Source organism: Anomaloglossus baeobatrachus, chromosome 3 (genome assembly GCF_048569485.1).
Source record: "Anomaloglossus baeobatrachus isolate aAnoBae1 chromosome 3, aAnoBae1.hap1, whole genome shotgun sequence".
In the NCBI taxonomy this organism is placed as follows: Eukaryota; Metazoa; Chordata; class Amphibia; order Anura; family Aromobatidae; genus Anomaloglossus; species Anomaloglossus baeobatrachus.
The window spans coordinates 327,621,142-327,639,421 of record NC_134355.1 but is presented as its reverse complement, the minus strand read 5'-3'; the positions used below and the strand labels follow the sequence as shown (position 1 = coordinate 327,639,421).

General features: G+C 44.5%; 1 protein-coding gene across 1 annotated transcript in view; it reads left to right on the top strand.

The window, feature by feature from the left end:
• Positions 1 to 18,280, top strand: part of LOC142297229 (coiled-coil domain-containing protein 162-like) — a 186,769-nt gene that overhangs the window by 128,753 nt on the left and 39,736 nt on the right. The window contains exons 13-14 of the mRNA XM_075341487.1: positions 12,498 to 12,665; positions 16,410 to 16,562. Coding sequence (XP_075197602.1) covers positions 12,498 to 12,665; positions 16,410 to 16,562 — 321 coding nt within the window. The remainder of the gene's footprint in view (positions 1 to 12,497; positions 12,666 to 16,409; positions 16,563 to 18,280) is intronic.

Sequence of the window (18,280 nt, the reverse complement as noted above, 5' to 3'; positions counted from 1 at the left end):
GTCACCGCCTGCAGGCTCGCTCCCATTGGTCCAGCGTCCCCGGCGTCCCCGGCAGAAGGAAAGTAACGGTAAGTTACTCTCTCTCTGTGTGTGTACGGTATGTGTATGGGGGCTGTATGTGTCAGAGTGTGTGTGTGTGTGTGTGTGTTTTACCGGTACGATATGTGTGTGTGTGCCGTGTGGGTCTGTACCGGTACCGTATGTGTCAGTGTGTGTGGTGGCAGAGTGGGGGGCAGAACCACTGTATGGGGAGGCTGCAGGGGGAGAGGATGGGGTGGGTGGATTCCGGACTCTCAAACAATGGGGAGGCTGCAGGGGGGAGGATGGGGTGGGTGGATTCCGGACTCTCAAACAATGGGGAGGCTGCAGGGGGGAGGATGGGGTGCATGCCGGACTCTCAAACAATGGGGAGGCTGCAGGGGGGAGGATGGGGTGCATGCCGGACTCTCAAACAATGGGGAGGCTGCAGGGGGGAGGGGGGAGGGGGAAATTGTTATTTTTTTTTTCCAATGTAAGGCCTCCCCCGAAAGTAAGGCAGGGTGGGACTTTTGGGGGTAAAATTAATGTAAGACAGGGCCTTACTTTCGGGGAAACACGGTAGTAGCCATGGTGGCACATAAATGTCAATTCTGATGAGTGTACTCACTGGTCTGCGAAAGGAAAAGAGAAAACTATTGTGAGTGCAGTTTATATACCTCCTACAGGTGCAGTTATTAAATTATTAGCGTTGTTCTAATTCTGCACCTTATATGGACTAGAGATCCGTCCTATTTGTTCCTAATCCAACTCTGGAAACTTTTCCGTCTTTACCACAAAGCTGACTTGTGCAAGATTGTAGCTTTCCAGTATAGCTCAAACGTTCATACAACACATCTGACAGGAATGGAGAGGAAAATATACCTTTCTTCAGATATAATTTATAAGAGCTTTGTACTGAAATAGTGACAGATGAGAGTGAAAAAATGAAATTACAGCAGTTAACTATCATAGCTAGTTTCTAAAATAAAAAATTATTAGAAGCTAGCTATGACCTTACTGGTTCTATGAATCTTTCTGTGTCATGAGTAGAGTTGAGCGCGGTTCGCGGTTCTCCAGTTCGCGGCTCGAGTGATTTTGGGGGCTGTTCGAGATCGAACTAGAACTCGAGCTTTTTGCAAAAGCTCGATAGTTCTAGATACGTTCGAGAACGGTTCTAGCAGCAAAAAGCAGGGCTTTTTACAGCTACAGTGTGCAGGAGCCATCGCTGGCAGCCTGCCAGAAGCTGGTAACCAAGATAAACATCGGGTATCCAACCAAAGCGCTTTGGTTAGTAACCCGATGTTTATCCTAGTTACGTGCAGGAAGCCCACACTTCCCCGCTCAGCTCGCTCCGCCCCCTCCTGCCCGCGGCATGTACACATACACACACACACACACACACACACACACACACACACACTGCACTCTGCACACATGGTCCCGCTCGGCTTACCTGCGGTGATGAAGTCCCGCCATCCCGACCTCAGCGCTGTCACTGTCCTCCATGGCCGCCGCTTGTCACATCACCTTCTCTCGCTTCCGACCCGAGACTGACTAGCGGTGACGTCACGGGCCTCTCGCGATACTTGGTGTGAAGGCTCCGGTCATTGAACTCAGTGACAGGGGCTGTCAGTGTGCTGGAGATCAGCGCAGGTAATGTACCTCGCTGACAGCAGCACTTGTCATCCCCTGCAGTGACTTGGGCTGACCCATTGATGTTAGCTCAGGTCACTGCACTGCTCTCCCAGCCAATGGGGAACATTCTGCTCTTCATTGACTGGGACAGTGTGGATCGTCATGGCAACCCCTTGGATTACACCAGACCTGGATTTGTTTTTTTTTTCTAATAAATTGGTTAAAGAGGGAATGTTTTGGGGAATGTTTTTTCAAATAAAAATGTGTTTGTTGTCTATTTTTTTTTATTACTGACTGGGTTGGTGATGTCGGGTATCTGATAGACGCCTGACCTCACCAACCCCAGGGCTTGATGCCAGGTGACATTACACATCTGGTATTAACCCCATATATTACCCTGTTTGCCACCGCACCAGGGCGCGGGATGAGCTGGGGCGAAGCACCAGGATTGGCGCATCTAATGGATGCGCCACTTCTGGGGCGGCTGCGGCCTGCTATTTTTAGGCTGGGGAGAGTCCTATAACCATGGACCTCCTTAGTCTGAGAATATCAGACCCCAGCTGTCTGCTTTACCTTGGCTGGTGATCCAATTTTGGGGGGACCCCTACATGTTTTTTTTTTTTTAATTATTTATTTAATTTAAAATAACAGCGTGGGGTGCCCTCAGTTTTGGATTACCAGCCAAGGTGAGGTTGCCAGCTGTGGTCTGCAGGCTGCAGCCGTCTACTTTACCCTAGCTGGCTACAAAAATAGGGGGAACCCTACGTCATTTTTTTTTTTTTTTTTTTTTGGCTAAATACAAAGCTAAGCACCCCTTGGTGCCACATGAAAGGCACCAAAGGGTGCAAAATTACAAAATGCAGGAGAGTGGGACATTATGTGTCTTTCTGCCATTATAATGACAGAAAAGACTGATATGAAGTGCACAAGCACAAGAAAATCACCAGAGCGCTCTACGCTGTGAAAAGTAGTAGAAAATGGCACTGGAGTGAACATGTGACCGCCTCATGTAGGATGAAGCTATGGATCCTGGGTAAATTTATGCATTTACCCTCATTCAGTTTTTTTGCAGTACACAAAAAAAACGGAAGGCACACGAATGACAAACAGATGACATACGGACCGTCTACGGAACGGAAACGGATGCCACACGGATGCACCCGTGAAAAAAAACAGACTGTTTTTTGCAGACCACAAACATGGATCGGTCGTATTAATGTACCCTTATTCTGATCTGCCGTTTATAAACAGCAGGCAGAAATAAGTGAATAACGCCCCCCGGCGTCAGAAAATCTCCGGGGTTTCAGGGCTAGCTGAGACCCTGGAGATCATGATTCAGGACGTTTTTTCCGGTCCCCGCTCACGTGATCACAGGTATACACCGTACACCGATGATCACGTTACAGTAAATGACAGCGCCAGTAAAAAATTATTTATCTCCCATCTGGCATGAACAAACACTTCTTCTCTACCACTTCTCCACTTCTTCTCCACTTTTTCTCCACTTCTCCACTTCTTCTCCACTTCTTCTCCACTTTTTCTCCACTTTTTCTCCACTTTTTCTCCATTTTTTCTCCATTTTTTCTCCACTTTTTCTCCACTTTTTCTCCACTTTTTCTCCATTTTTTCTCCACTTTTTCTCCACTTTTTCTCCACTTTTTCTCCACTTTTTCTCCATTTTTTCTCCACTTTTTCTCCACTTTTTCTCCGTTTTTTCTCCGTTTTTTTCTCCACTTTTTCTCCACTTTTTCTCCACTTTTTCTACATTTTTTCTCCACTTTTTCTCCACTTTTTCTCCACTTTTTCTACATTTTTTCTCCACTTTTTCTCCACTTTTTCTCCACTTTTTCTCCACTTTTTCTCCACTTTATCTCCACTTTATCTCCACTTTTTCTACATTTTTTCTCCACTTTTTCTCCACTTTTTCTCCATTTTTTCTCCACTTTTTCTCCACTTTTTCTCCGTTCTTTTTCTCTGTTCTTTTTCTATGGTCGGTCTACCCATTAGCTCTGCCATGCATAGTGTAGCTCTACACCTACTGCACATGTTACTTTATGATTGACATCTCTTTCGTACCGGAGCTGTCTAAGCCTACTCTGACCCCATATTTGTCATTACTATATTGTCCTTGTACTGTATTATGACATTTGTATCATGTGTTTCATTTCTTGCTGTGTTGCAATTTTTTTGCTGCATCCCAATTGTACCTCTACATTGTTCGAGTTTATGTCATTGTTCTTTCACTCTTATGTGATGCTAATTATTGTCATTTTTCATGATTACATGCAGATAAGTCCAATCTGATGAAGGCTCAGGCCGAAACGTCATTTGTAACTTGTTTTGGACAAAAACATATATGCTTATGAAAACAATTTTTTTCTTAATACGGACCAATAAAGAGTGATTTTGCATTACTATCCGTTGTGACTTACTGACTTAGTCTGGGAGATTTAGAGTGCCGAGGTTACTCACTAATTTTATCTATTATTACCTCTGAGCACCTATATACCAGTGAGCAGAGCTTCCTCTACAGTAGTTCTCCTGATTAGGCATGCCTTTACCTCATGAGCAGGGCATTGCAGCTTTGGTAGCAACCATTACGACATGGACTCTGCTGCTGTGGACCCGGGGAGAGTGAGTGCAGATTCATTGCACCCACACTCCTCACATGAAGGGTCCGCACTCCTAGAAAATGGGGGATACGTTCCCTGAGTGTCTCCCCCCCATATTCTAGACGGTCCAGAGTCGTCGTGGGACCCCTTTATTTTTTTTCTTACAATAAATTGGTGAAAGAGGAAATGTTTTGGGGACTGTTTTTTCAAATAAATTTCTTTTGTCGATTTTTTGTTTTTGTTAGTACTGACAGTTTATGATGTTGGGTATCTAATAGACGCCATGACATCACAAACTGCTGGGCTTGATCTCAGGTGACTTTACAGCTAGTATCAACCCGATTTATTACCCCGTTTGCCACTGCACCAGGGCACGGGATGAGCTGGGGTGAAGCGCCAGGATTGGCGCATCTAGTGGATGCGCCACGTCTGGGGTGCCTGCGGCCTGCTATTTTTAGGCTGTGAAGGCCCAATAACTATGGACCTTCCCACCCTGAGAATACCAGACCACAGCTGTCCGCTTTACCTTGGCTGGTGATCCAATTTGGAGGGGACCCTACTTTTTTTGTGTAATTATTAATATTTATAAAATAATTATAAAAAAAGAGCCTGGGGGGACCTCCACATTGGATCCCCAACCACGGTAAAGCTGCCAGCTGTGGTTTTCAGGCTACAGACGTCTGCTTTACCCTAGCTGGCTATCAAAAATGGGGGGACCCAACGTCATTTTTTTTTTAACTATTTTTTTAAATAGAAAAAATTAATGGGCTTCCCTGTATTTTGATTGCCAACCAAGGTAACGACAGGCAGATGGGGGTGGCAACCCATAGCTGTCTGCTTTATCTGCGCTGAGAATCAAAAATACCGCGGAGCGCTATTTTTTTTAAAGATTTATTTTTACAGCACTGTGATGTCCAGCAATCAAAATACAGGGAAGCCCATTTTGTTTTTAGTTATTTAAATAAATAATTAAAAAAAATATATATGGGCTCCCACTGCATTTTTTGTATTGCTAGCTAAGGGTAATCCAAGCAGCTACTGGCTGCTAACCCCCACTGCTTGGTGTTACCTTCACTGGCAATGGAAAATCCAGGGAAGCATTTTTTAATTTTTTGGCCAAAAAACTACAAAAAAAGGACGTGAGCTTCGCCATATTTTTGTATGCTAGCCAGGTATAGCAGGCAGGTGCTGGAAGAGTTGGATACAGCGCCAGAAGATGGCGCTTCTATGAAAGTGCCATTTTCTGAGGCGGCTGCAGACTGCAATTCTCAGCAGTGGGGCCCAGAAAGCTCAGGCCAACCTGTGCTGCGTATTCCAATCCCCAGCTGCCTAGATGTACCTGGCTGGACACAAAAATGGGGCGAAGCCTACGTCATTTGTTTTCTAATTATTTCATGAAATTCATGAAATAATAAAAAAAGGGCTTCCCTTTATTTTTGGTTCCCAGCCGGGTACAAATAGGCAACTGGGGGTTGGGGGCAGCCGTACCTGCCTGCTGTACCTGGCTAGCATACAAAAATATGGCGAAGCCCACATAATTTTTTCAGCAAAAAACCTCTGCATACAGTCCTGCATGGAGTATGCTGAGTATGCTGAGCCTTGTAGTTCTGCAGCTGCTGTGTGTCTGTATGGAGAAGAGCAGACAGCAGCTGCAGAACTACAAGGCTCAGCATACTCCATCCAGGACTGTATGCAGAAGTTTTTTGCCCACCAAAAAAATGACGTGGGCTTCGCCATATTTTTGTATGCTAGCCAGGTACAGCATGCAACCACGGGCTGCCTCCAACCCCCAGTTGCCTATTTGTACCCGGCTGGGAACCAAAAATATAGGGAAGCCCTTTTTTTTTTAATTATTTCACTTATTTCATGAAATAATTAAAAAACAAATGACGCGGGCTTCGCCCCATTTTTGTGTCCAGCCGGGTACAACTAGGCAGCTGGGGATTGGAATCCGCAGCACAGGTTAGCCCGAGGTTTCTGGGCGCCTCTGCTGCGAATTTCAGTCCGCAGCCGTCCCAGAAAATGGCGCTCTCATAGAAGCGCCATCATCTGGCGCTGTATCCAACTCTTCCAACAGCCCTGGAGCCGGGTGGCTTGTTGGGTAATCATGAGTTAATACTGGCTTTGTTTTACTAGCCAGTATTAAGCCAGAGATTCTTAATGTCAGGCACGTTTGACCCGGCCATTAAGAATCTCCAATAAAGGGTTAAAAAAAAGACACCACACAGAGAAAAAATACTTTAATAGAAATAAATACACAGACACATTAGAGACTCCATCTTTATTACCCCCTGTCAGCCCAATAAATCCCCAATAAACCAGCGCTGATAAGAGGTTTTTAATAGAGGCTTAAATTATAAGCAGCAATTTCAGCGTTCCAAGTGCCTTTAAATGAATTTGAAGAAACTGCACTTCAGGATTGTAGTGAGGATTGTAGTGAGGATGAGGTGCCCCAGCCCATTACTTGATGGGCTGGGGCACCTCATCCTCACTACAATCCTCACTACAATCGGGAAGCAGCGTGCAGCCTTCACTCCGTGAGTGATCAGTGCTGCTAGCGGTAACAGCGGTAACGCTGACAGACGCGTTACCATAGCAACGGTGCTCCCGGAGCCGCGGTTAGCGGTGACGTCACCGCTAACTGCGTTGCTATGGCAACGGTGATCTCCGTTAATGACCGGCTGTGTCAGCCGGTCCCTAACGGAACGGGGAGTCGACCGTGTGCTAGAGCATATCGCCGGTACACGGCGATACACAAATGTGCAGCGTGTACCAGAGAGATGCACTCGCAGGTCCTACATGACGTGTCATAGTCATGTGACCAGTCTGTAGCCAATGAGATAATAGCCACGTGACTGGTCACATGGCTATTTTGACGTCACGATAGGTCCTGCTTCTCTGCTGGCAGTGCCGGTCACCGGGAGGATTCAGCGATCATCGGATGGAATAGCGGCAGGAGACAGAGTGCAGGAGGGATCGCGGGGACCGGCAAGTGTTATGGCAATGTTTATTAACTGTTTGTGTCCATTTATCATGCATTTTTATGTGTTTGTGATTGCCTCCCATTATAGCCTATTGGTTCGAGTTCGGTTCGTCGAACGTTCGACGAACCGAACTCGAACGGGACCCTCGTTCGGCGAACCGACCTCAAGCCGAACCGCGACCGGTTCGCTCATCTCTAGTCATGAGTGTGTGCTTCATCCTGATGTCACCTCAGGGCGAACTGGGGTCAGAAGGTCTCAGCCTTTAATCTATTGCAGGCCTTCTGACTGGTATTGTGCTGATTATTATTATTAATAATTATTATGGCGCCATTTATTCCATCGCGCTTTACATGTGAAAGGGGTATACAAAATAGGGACAGGAACAATAATCATAAACAATACAAGGCACAGACTAGTACAGGAGGAGAGAGGTCCCTGCCCGCAAGGGCTCACAGTCTACAAGGGATTGGTGAGGCTACAGTAGGTGAGGGTAGAGAGGGTCGTGCGGTGCTGTATCAGACTGACGGTTACGGCAGGTTGTAGACTTGTTGGAAGAGGTGGGTCTTCAGGTTCCTTTTGAAGCTTGTCAAGGTAGGCGAGGCTACTCTTGGTTAGTATTCCGAGAAATCTTGTATGCAATGGTGGGAAGAGCAGATGAGAGGGGAGTAGAGAAAGAGATCTTGCGAGTATCAAAGGTTACATGCAGGTAAGTACCGGGAGACTAGGTCACAGATGTAGGGAGGAGACAGGTTATGGATGGCTTTGTAGGTCATGGTTAGAGTTTTTAACTGGAATCGTTGGGCAATGGGAAGCCAGTGAAGGGATTGGCAGAGAGGAGAGGTCGGGGAGTAGCGGGGGGAAAGGTTGATCAGTCGGGCAGCATAGTTTAGAATAGATTGATGGAGTGCAAGACTGTTAGGGGTGCTTCACACACAGCGAGGTCGCTGCCGAGATCGCTGCTGAGTCACGCTTTTTGTGACGCAGCAGTGACCTCATTAGCGATCTCGCTGTGTGTGACACTGAGCAGCGATCTGGCCCCTGCTGCGAGATCGCTGCTCGTTACACACAGCCCTGGTTCGTTTTCTTCAAAGGCGCTCTCCCACTGTGACACACAGATCGCTGTGTGTGACAGCGAGAGAGCGACAAATGAAGCGAGCAGGGAGCAGGAGCCGGCGTCTGACAGCTGAGGTAAGCTTGTAACCAAGATAAACATCGGGTAACCAAGGTGGTTACCCGATATTTACCTTAGTTACCAGCCTCCGCAGCTCTCACGCTGCCTGTGCTGCCGGCTCCGGCTCTCTTCACATGTAGCTGCTGTACACATCGGGTTAATTAACCCGATGTGTACAGCAGCTAGGAGAGCAAGGAGCCAGCGCTCAGTGTGCGCGGCTCCCTGCTCCCTGCACACACAGTTAAGCGGTGTGCGCTGGTAACTAATGTAAACATCGGGTAACCATACCCGATGTTTACCTTAGTTACCAGTCTCCGCAGCTTCCAGACGGCGGCTCCGTGCAAGCGCAGCGTCGCTTGCACGTCGCTGCTGGCTGGGGGCTGGTCACTGGTCGCTGGTGAGATCTGCCTGTTTGACAGCTCACCAGCGACCATGTAGCGATGCAGCAGCGATCCTGACCAGGTCAGATCGCTGGTCGGATCGCTGCTGCATCGCTAAGTGAGAAGGTACCCTTAGAAGGGAGGCCACAGAGCAGAAGGTTACAATAATCCAGGCGGGAGATAAGGGCATGCACTAGGGTTTTTGCAGCTTCTTGGGAAAGGAATGTACGGATGATGTACTTTCCCCTCTATGCTGAAGGGGTTAAGGACCCTTTCCATGCTGGCTGAGAATTCTCATAGCCTTTAGCTGCAGCTTGTTATTATTTTTACCTTCCACTAAACCTATTCACCTCTGGCTTCACTCCACACTGGATACACAGGTGTATCTCAATAAGTTAGAATATCATCAAAAAGTTAATTTATTTCAGTAATTCAACACAAAAAGTGAAATGCATATTTTATATAGTCATTACAAACAGAGCGATCTATTTCAAGTGTATATTTCTGTTAATGTTGATGACTATGGCTTATAGCCAATGAAAAACCCAGAAGTAATTATCTCAGAAAATTAGAATACTTACCACAAAACACCTTTAAAGGCCTCCCAAGTGTTTAAAATGGTCCCTCAGCCTGGTTCAGTAGGCTACACAATCAAGGGGAAGACTGCTGACTTGACAGATGTCCAGAAGGCAATCATTGACACACTCCACAAGGAGGATAAGCCGCATAAAGTAATTGCTAAAGAAGCTGGCTGTTCACAGAGTGCTGTATCCAAGCATATTAATAAAAAGTTGAGTGGAAAGAAAAAATGTGGTAGAAAAAGGTGCACAAGCAATCAGGATATCCACAGCCTTGACAGGATTGTTAAGAAAAGGCCATTCAAAAATTTGGGGGAAATTCACAAGGAGTCAATCCACAATCCAAGCTGCTTGAGGTCTACTGTGAAGTTTCCACAGTCAGTGATGGTTTGGGTAGCAATGCATCTGCTGGTGTAGGCCCACTGCGTTTTATCAAGACTAAAGTCAGAGTAGCCGTCTACCAGAAAATTTTAGAGCACTTTATGCTTCCTTCTGCCGACAAGCTTTTTGGAGAATGAAATTCCATTTTCCAGCAGGACTTGGCACCTGTCCCAACAATGCAGAAGAGCTGAAGGCTGCTATTGAGCAACCTGGACTTCCATAACACCTCAGCAGTGCCACAGGCTGATCGCCTCCATTCTACACCGCATTGATGCAGTAATTCAAGCAAAAGCAGCCATGACCAAGTGAGTGCATTTACTGTAGTGTACATGCTTTTCAGTAGGCCAACATTTCTGAGTTTAAAATCTTTTTTTAAGTTGGTTTTATATAATATTCTAATTTTCTGAGATACAGACTTTTGGGTTTTCATTGGCTGTAAGCCATAATCATCAACAATAATAGAAATAAACACTTGAAATAGATCACTTTGGTTGTAATGACTCTACGGAATATATGCGTTTCACTTTTGTATTGACTTAATGAAATAAATAACTTTTTGATGATATTCTAATTTGTTAGATGCACTGGTAGTTCATACTATAACTGACCACGTTGAAGGAGCTCGCCTCTGTAGAGCTGAGGTGTTTGTTCCAATTGCAACAGTGTTTCCTACTTGAGAAGATTTATTCATTTTATATTTGTTTCCTTGCCTATTTTGTTTGTGTGTTCCACTTGCACTCATGTCCCGTTGCTCCCTTGGGGGGAAGGGGGGGACATTGAGGTGAGTTGTATCTATGAGTATAGCAGGGTACAGGATCCAGGCATCTCCACAGTCAGAAGTAATCCTGGCGACAGTGCAGGTGCACACTTGTCCCTGCTTCCTATTGTGACACTCAGGTTTACCTCAAATAATAGGTTTTTTCTTACATATAAATGTTAGAAATCCATGTCAAGTACTCACAGATTGAGATGACAGGCTGATACTACGTTGGATATAAAAAGTTCATGCGGCAACATTGTGTTATGTTCATCCATTCTTAGATTTCCCTAATATTACATGGTTTATTGTATTTCTGATTGTTCTAGTTCTGTAAATGAGACCAACAAAAATCCTATGTAGCATAGAGAGGCAGTCTTATGTATACAACATCCCTGATAGGAGTCACCTTTCTGGTGAGGCACATGCCACTCAGAAGATGCCTCCAATTCAATGTAAGTCTTATTGAGTCGGCCCTATTGGCTCTAAATACAACCTCTCAATTCAAACTTCTTTCCTATTGATTTTTATCTGCTAAGGAAATGATTGTTAAAATATGGAAGAAACACTTTGATCACAAAGTGAAATCCAGACGGATGGATTTTTAATCAATGAAAAGCTATCTGGTCACCAAGGATCATTCGGTATATGCTCTTCCACAACTTGCAATTGAGGCCCTAGTTTTATATGGATATACCACATGCCCCCTCCCTGTTGTGAATACGTTTTCCAGTTTGGGGCTTCCTCTTGTGGTCAGTGCTGGCGGTGCAGTTGATGTGTGGAATGAAAGCAACACACCTGCAGAGGACTGGTAATCAGGGTCAGATTGGGCTATTTAACTTAGTAGCTTTCTCTTGTCACTTGCCGGTGGCCAATTGCTCCTGTGTGTTAAGGACATTCTGTAACCAGCTCTGCTCACTTCCAGAACTACTCTCAGATAAGTGGTCTTTGTACCTCTGCTGTTTGTTTTCCACTTTCTTGTTGCTTTCTCTGCTTTGATACTACTGCATGATTCCAATTTGTCTGTGTGGAGTTTGTGGTGGAATGGGATCATTCCCTGCTGAGAGTGTCTGTATACTTAGCTCCATGATTCTGCAAGGTTTGTGTTTGTCAAGCTTGGTATTAATTCAGTCCCTCATCTGTATTAGTGTTTTTGGATCCCAGTAACATCTGAGTGCTGATACAGTGGGGGAGAGGTTGTGTAACCTCAGGATTTTTCCATATCAGTAGTGCTGGTATATATTAGGGTTTTTACGGCTGCAGACAGTTGCTCTTTCCTATCCTTTCCTATAAAGATAGTTTGGGCCTCACCTTTGCTGAATCTGTCTTTTCTGGCTTTGTATTGTATTTGTCTATATCACCATAGCCTTTACATGTGGGGGGCTATCTATCTATCTATCTTTGAGGACTACTCCGAGGCAGATTAGCTTTCTTATATTTCTATCTGTGAGATTATTTAGTTCTCCGGCTTTGTCGAGGCGTCCAGGTCATCGTAGGCACACCCTACGGCTACTGTTAGTTGTGTGTCAGGATTAGGTCTGCAGTCCGTTACGTTTCCAGCCACTCTGTTATCTTTTTGGGATTCCACATTTTTTTATCCTCCTCGGTCCCTGATCATAACACCTCCCCTTATTCTCAAACCACTTATCTATTCTTTTTTACCCCCTTTTATCTATTCTTTTTCTTTTTTCCTGTATTTGATTCCCCGTTACATGTCAGGGGTATTCTTTCTTCATATTGTTAGTGTGAGGACATGTCATACTCATTCTACCTTGATATAAAACCATGTACTTCATTGTTGCTATATGGATTTGTTCTCAGTACTCAAAATCAATAAAATTCTTTATTAAAATTTTTTATGGAAATTGTCACTGGTTTGTAAGAAAACAACTAAATATCATTACCAGTCTTGGATGAAAGATGATGTTGTTTTATTTTTGCATGAGGACACCAGACTGAAGCATTTATTTTTCCTTTCTAGAATACTGATCTGAGCCATGAACTCATCATAGAAATAACAGCGCTCAGAGCCAGACTACAAGCTATTGAAGAAGAAATGATGTCTTCCAAGGAAACCATAAAAAAGCAAGTGCAGGATGAATATGAGGCCTTAATCAGGACTTTGTTTGCTGCATGTGTATCCCTGAAGGTGAGAACTTATCCATACCTGTTATTCATTATGTATTTGGAATTAACCCTAACTTTATCACTGTGGATAATTGGTGAATTTATACCACTGGAGGCATTGCTAGAACCTAAAGAAGTGGTCAAGATTTTGTGGTAAAGTCTGCAATCACTCTATGTGACTGCAAACCTGTGAATTCTCTCATCGTGTGCAGTGTGTGCGCTGTCAAGATTCTCCAGTATCGGCGCCAGAAGCAGGAAGGTGTGTGCCCGCAAGCTTGCGATTTCCATTCAAGCGGTCCAGACGTGCACGGCCTTGTTCAATATAAATGAATTAAGCAAGGCTGGATACTTTTAGTAAAAATATGACTGGAGGTTTGCATATCGCATAATTGCAGTCATATGACTGCCCACTCCTGGCGCTAGCAAATCCTGACAGCGCGCACTGTGAGGATTTGAATAGAGTGACTGCGGACGTGAGCCCCAAGCCTTGACAACCCCATTAAGGCAATCACATTACACTAATATATGCCGTACATCTAATATCAATAAAGTGTTGTCACAAGGAGGTTTGTACAAACATTACTGACTGTCATGGCAGCGTCAGGATCTGTGTAGACTACATATTCTGGTACTCTGCATGCTAACTTCTCTGATGTCTGTGATCAGCGCAGGCAGACTAGGGCAACGACCCACAGACTTGTAGTTCATAGGCAGGCTAGAAAGAGTTAATCTTTGCTGGGTTGTTTGTGTGTCTACTTTGATCACATGCTGTGGGGGAGCCAGTCACATTGGTTCCCCTCCTATATATGCTGGTTGGACACTTTCTTTAATGGCAGCTTTAGCTTCTCTATACTGGTTTGGTGAGGTATTGTGATCCATACTCATTGGTGGGTGTAGTACTTTGTTGCTCTAAGCATTTGTTGTCCTTTTGTTGCTGCCTTACTTCTCCTGCTTTTCTCCTTAGTCTCTTACTGTTTGTTCCTCTCAGGTTTCAGTCTGACCTTTGGTTTTTTTTTTCCATGTCTGTCTTTATCTGTGTTTAAATCACACTCTTTCCCCTTTCTTCCCTGGGGGAAGGGGGGAACAGTTTAGTTCTGGTCAGGAGAATAATAAGACATGGGTCTCCAGCATCTCCACTATCAGGAGTAATCCAGAGGTTAGGTATAGCCTGGTATCCCCAAGCGTGAGGGACAGTATAGGAGCACCATTTCCCTCGCTATCCTACAGTTACACTATGACAAGTGTATGGCGAGGCCAATCGAATGATTTGTCAGACGAAATGTTATTGTCGATGTCTGATTTCAAACTGCCGATCATATTGTTCTCCCTGAGATAAGCCGTCTTAGCTGATTCTTCCAAACATAGGAGCCCTTATTTGACAGAACGCTCCTGTGTTTTCTATTAAAAGCTGCTAGAAGACATATTGCCTAGAGCCTTGCTTACAGAAAATACGAGAGCACTTGGTCAAATTAAGGCTCCTGTATATGGTAGAATCGGCTAAGATCGCTGTTGGCCTAATGATTGGCTGAAGCATAGATTGGCTAACAGTCATTTAATATGTCTGGGGGTGTCACGGTTGACAGACAGTCCTGTGGTGACTGGCTGTAGAAGGTCGCAGCATTTGGCAATATAAACTGCTCCCTGACATTCTTTCTGCTGTGGTGTAAATGGTATCCTATGTATCTTCTCTGCTTGAGGTTAATCCCTTTCCTTTTAAGACCCTGCGGATAGCCTCACCTTTCAGTTGTTAATCATCATCACTTCCCTTAATGTCCTTAAATACCCAGATTTCCTTTTGATTTTTGCTGGTGATAGAGTTATATTCCTATACAGGCCTTGGATGCAAGCAGTCGGCTTGTATTCATCTGAAGAAACGTTGTTTGTTGCTGTTCCTCTCCCTGAGTCTTCTTGGAGATACGTTATTCCTTCACTTCTCCCTGTTTGTGCTCCATGTGTCTTTTTTAGAGCTTAGTGGGGTTGACTAAGCGCTCATCCCATCTGTTCCTTACCTAGGGCCCAGTTCAGGGTCAGCCAGGGCCAGGTATCCTGCTTGGCGCACAGGTGCAGAATCTATGTAGGGTGAGCAGGGGAGCCAGAGGAAGGTTTGGTCAGGGGGCACCATCACCCACCTCCCTAGACACAGGGTTTCCCTTCCCTGTAGCCATACGCATGGTACTTCCCCATACTTAGAGTAACAGGGGGTCTTTAGATCAGCATAACAGTTTAGGTCTACATGGTGGCCATCTCTGTGGCTCAGAAATTAGCCAAAGCAAGTCCTACTTCGACTGTCTAAGGGGTACTTCTCATAGCGAGATCGCTAGCGAGATCGTTGCTGAGTCACGTTTTTTGTGACGCAGCAGTGACCTCATTAGCGATCTCACTGTGTGTGACACTGAGCAGCGATCTGGTCCCTGCTGTGAAATCGCTGCTCGTTACACACAGTGCTGGTTCATTTTTTGGTCTTTGCTCTCCTGCTGTGAAGCACACATCGCTGTGTTTGACAGCGAGAGAGCAACAACCTGAATGTGCAGGGAGCAGGGAGCCGGCTTCTGGCAGCCTGCGGAAAGCTGTAACCAAGGTAAATATTGGGTAACCAAGCGAAGGGCTTTGCTTGGTTACCCGATATTTACCTTGGTTACTAGCGTCCGCCGCTCTCAGGCTGCCAGTGGCTTCTCCCTGCACATGTAGCCAGAGTACACATCGGGGAAATAAGCAAACCGGTTTGCTTATTAACCCGATGTGTACTCTGGCACTGAGTGCAGGGAGCCAGTGCTAACCGGTGTGCGCTGGTAACCAAGGTAAATATCGGGTAACCAAGGGAAGGGCTTTGCTTGGTTACCTGATATTTACCTTAGTTACCAAGCGCAGCGTCGCTGGTGGCTGGTGGCTGGGGGCTGGTCACTGGTTGCTGGTGAGATCTGCCTGATTGACAGCTCACCAGCGACCATGTTGCGACGCACCAGCGATCCTAACCAGGTCAGCTCGCTGGTGGGATCGCTGGAGCGTCGCTAAAGTGTGACGGTAGCCTTAGTGTCACAGTATATTACATAGATACCCATTTACAATTAGTAGCCATAAAATTCCCTACAATAATAGCAACTGTATCAGCTGAGAGGCTAGAGAACAGTCTGAAATGCTGGGTAAATCCATTCTGAGAAGAGTTTGTAAAAACAAAAACAATAAATCATTATAAAACCATTGTAAGAATATCGGACTGGAGGAAACAGAGTGTTCTATAGACTAACAAAAGGATAACAATAAAGTGTTCTAATATACGCCACCATGCCTCACTAGCATCTGTCTTCCTGCACATTGTACTTTGACTTGGAGGAGAAGTATAGAAAGGGCGGAATGTTTGACTCCTCTGTGTCCTATGCACAGGATCTGTTTTGATGGAAAGTTATCTGTAATGAGCACTGATCCTGCAGTCTATCTTATCTACACTTTCACATAGTTTATTGTTCCTTGTAAGATAGGAGAACTTGTCGCCAATGTTTTTTCTACATTATCTCAATTAACTCAAATTTGTAACAAAATCTGTATGTGCTGCTTGTGGATATTTTTTGGGTGTTTTGCTTCGGATTTCACCCCACTCTATTACACAGCATTGAATCGGGTGTAATCAGCAATGAAAATCTGCCCAATCTTTATATGCAGAATTTTTTCTGCAACATTTGAATGGCTTTTATATTGTAAAGTGCTGTGGCTCCTGAGTGTGTGAACATGGCCTTATTCTTCTCATACATAGCATATTTCCTTGTTACAGTCTAGAATAGATGGCTATCACATTACCATGAACAAACAAGTGACTGAAATCATCAGTGATGTTCGCAAGGAAGGTGTAGACGACATGATTCATCTGAAGAAAAAATATTACCCTCGTCAAAATGGCAGTGCTCTGAAAAACACATTGTCTATGGTGAGTACAAAATATATCAACAAAAACACTGCAACATATTTATGAAACTCATTTTTTAGCCTAAACTGCACCAAAAACAACCCTGTCTTTTATGATCCACAACATATTATATGTTTTAGATACTTTCTGCGTCTTGGCCAATAAGGGGGAGTGTCCACATGAAATTGGGCATGTCTTATTAAAAAAATGGGTGTGGCTTAACATGCGCCAAAAAAAGGCACCAGAAATTGTGGCACACATTTCTGGTACAAATTAAGCAGACCAAAAAGTGCTTTAAACGTACACTAGACAGTCTCAAAATTAGACAGATTTATCTAATGAAATGAACTGCTATGATAAATGTAAAACAAAAACAATGTGGTCAGCTCACCCCAATACTAAGGACCAGGGGGCATTCACTGCGAGTGGAAGAAAAGCGATTCCGACAGCTGAATAGGAAAGGGTTCTTTACAGTTAGAGCAGTCAGATTATGGAATGCCCTACCACTAGAGGTAGTAATGACAGACACTATAACAGCTTTTAAAGAAGGGCTGGATGATTTCCTCAGAAGGTTGAACTAGATGGACCAAGGTCTTTTTTCAACCTATGTAACTATGTAACTATTCCTAAGATGGATGGATGAAATCCCAATTCAGCACAGAGACGCCTGGGCAGTGCAGGGACATTCAAGTAATCTAAAGAGGAAAACTCCAGCGATAGGAAACCATAACCATAAAAATACCATAAAAATCCATACAGTGGACAAAGCCATCCAACGCGTTTCGGTGAAGCCTTATTCATGGTTGGATGTGAATTGTTCACAGCCAAAATGTTAATTGTGAATAATTCACACACATTGAATAAGGCTTTGCCGAAACGCTTTGGTTTTATCATTTTTTCTACTATCCGATCATGTCATGTCACTATATGGATTTTTAATGGTACAAATTAACGTTTTGATTGGAAGGCGTAGGAGCACTTTTTCCCATTGCTGGAGTTTTTCTCTGACAAGTCTGGAGCATTTGAAGACTGTCTAGTCTAAGTTTACACTTAATAATTAGCATCAATAAATATGTATTATACAAAAGAATCTAATTTATAAAGCTGAATGTGTGTTTGTATGTATGTATGTATGTATGTGTGTATGTCCGGGATTGGCATCTGCACCGTCGCAGCTACAGCCACAAAATTTTGCACACTCACATGTCTGGACCCCGAGAGCGTCATAGGCTATGTTGTGAGGCGAAATTTTAACCCCGCGCGTTCCAATGTACCAATCAATTTTGCCCCTATCTACATAATGGGGAAAAAGAGAAACGAAAAGTGTATCTGCACCGTCGCATTTTCAATCACAAAATTTTGCACAGACACCCCATGTGACCCAGGGAACGTCATAGACTATGTTTTGACAGGAAAATGTAACCCCGCACTTTACAGTTACTCTCCAAAAAACATGGCTCCATTAAAGTAAATGGAGCCTGGAACTGCAGGTTATTAGTAGGAGCTGTGATCGGTTGCTATAGGAACAAAAGACATTCATAGTATAAGAAGCTTATATGTGAGGTAATAAGATGTCGGTGGGGAGACGGATACAGAGAGACAGACAGAGACAAACAGAGAGACAGACAGACAAAGAGAGAGACAGAGAGACAGACAGACAGAGAGACAGACAGGGAAATAGACAGAGAGATAGAGGCAGACAGGGAAAGAGACAGACAGAGATAGACGGTGAAAGAGAC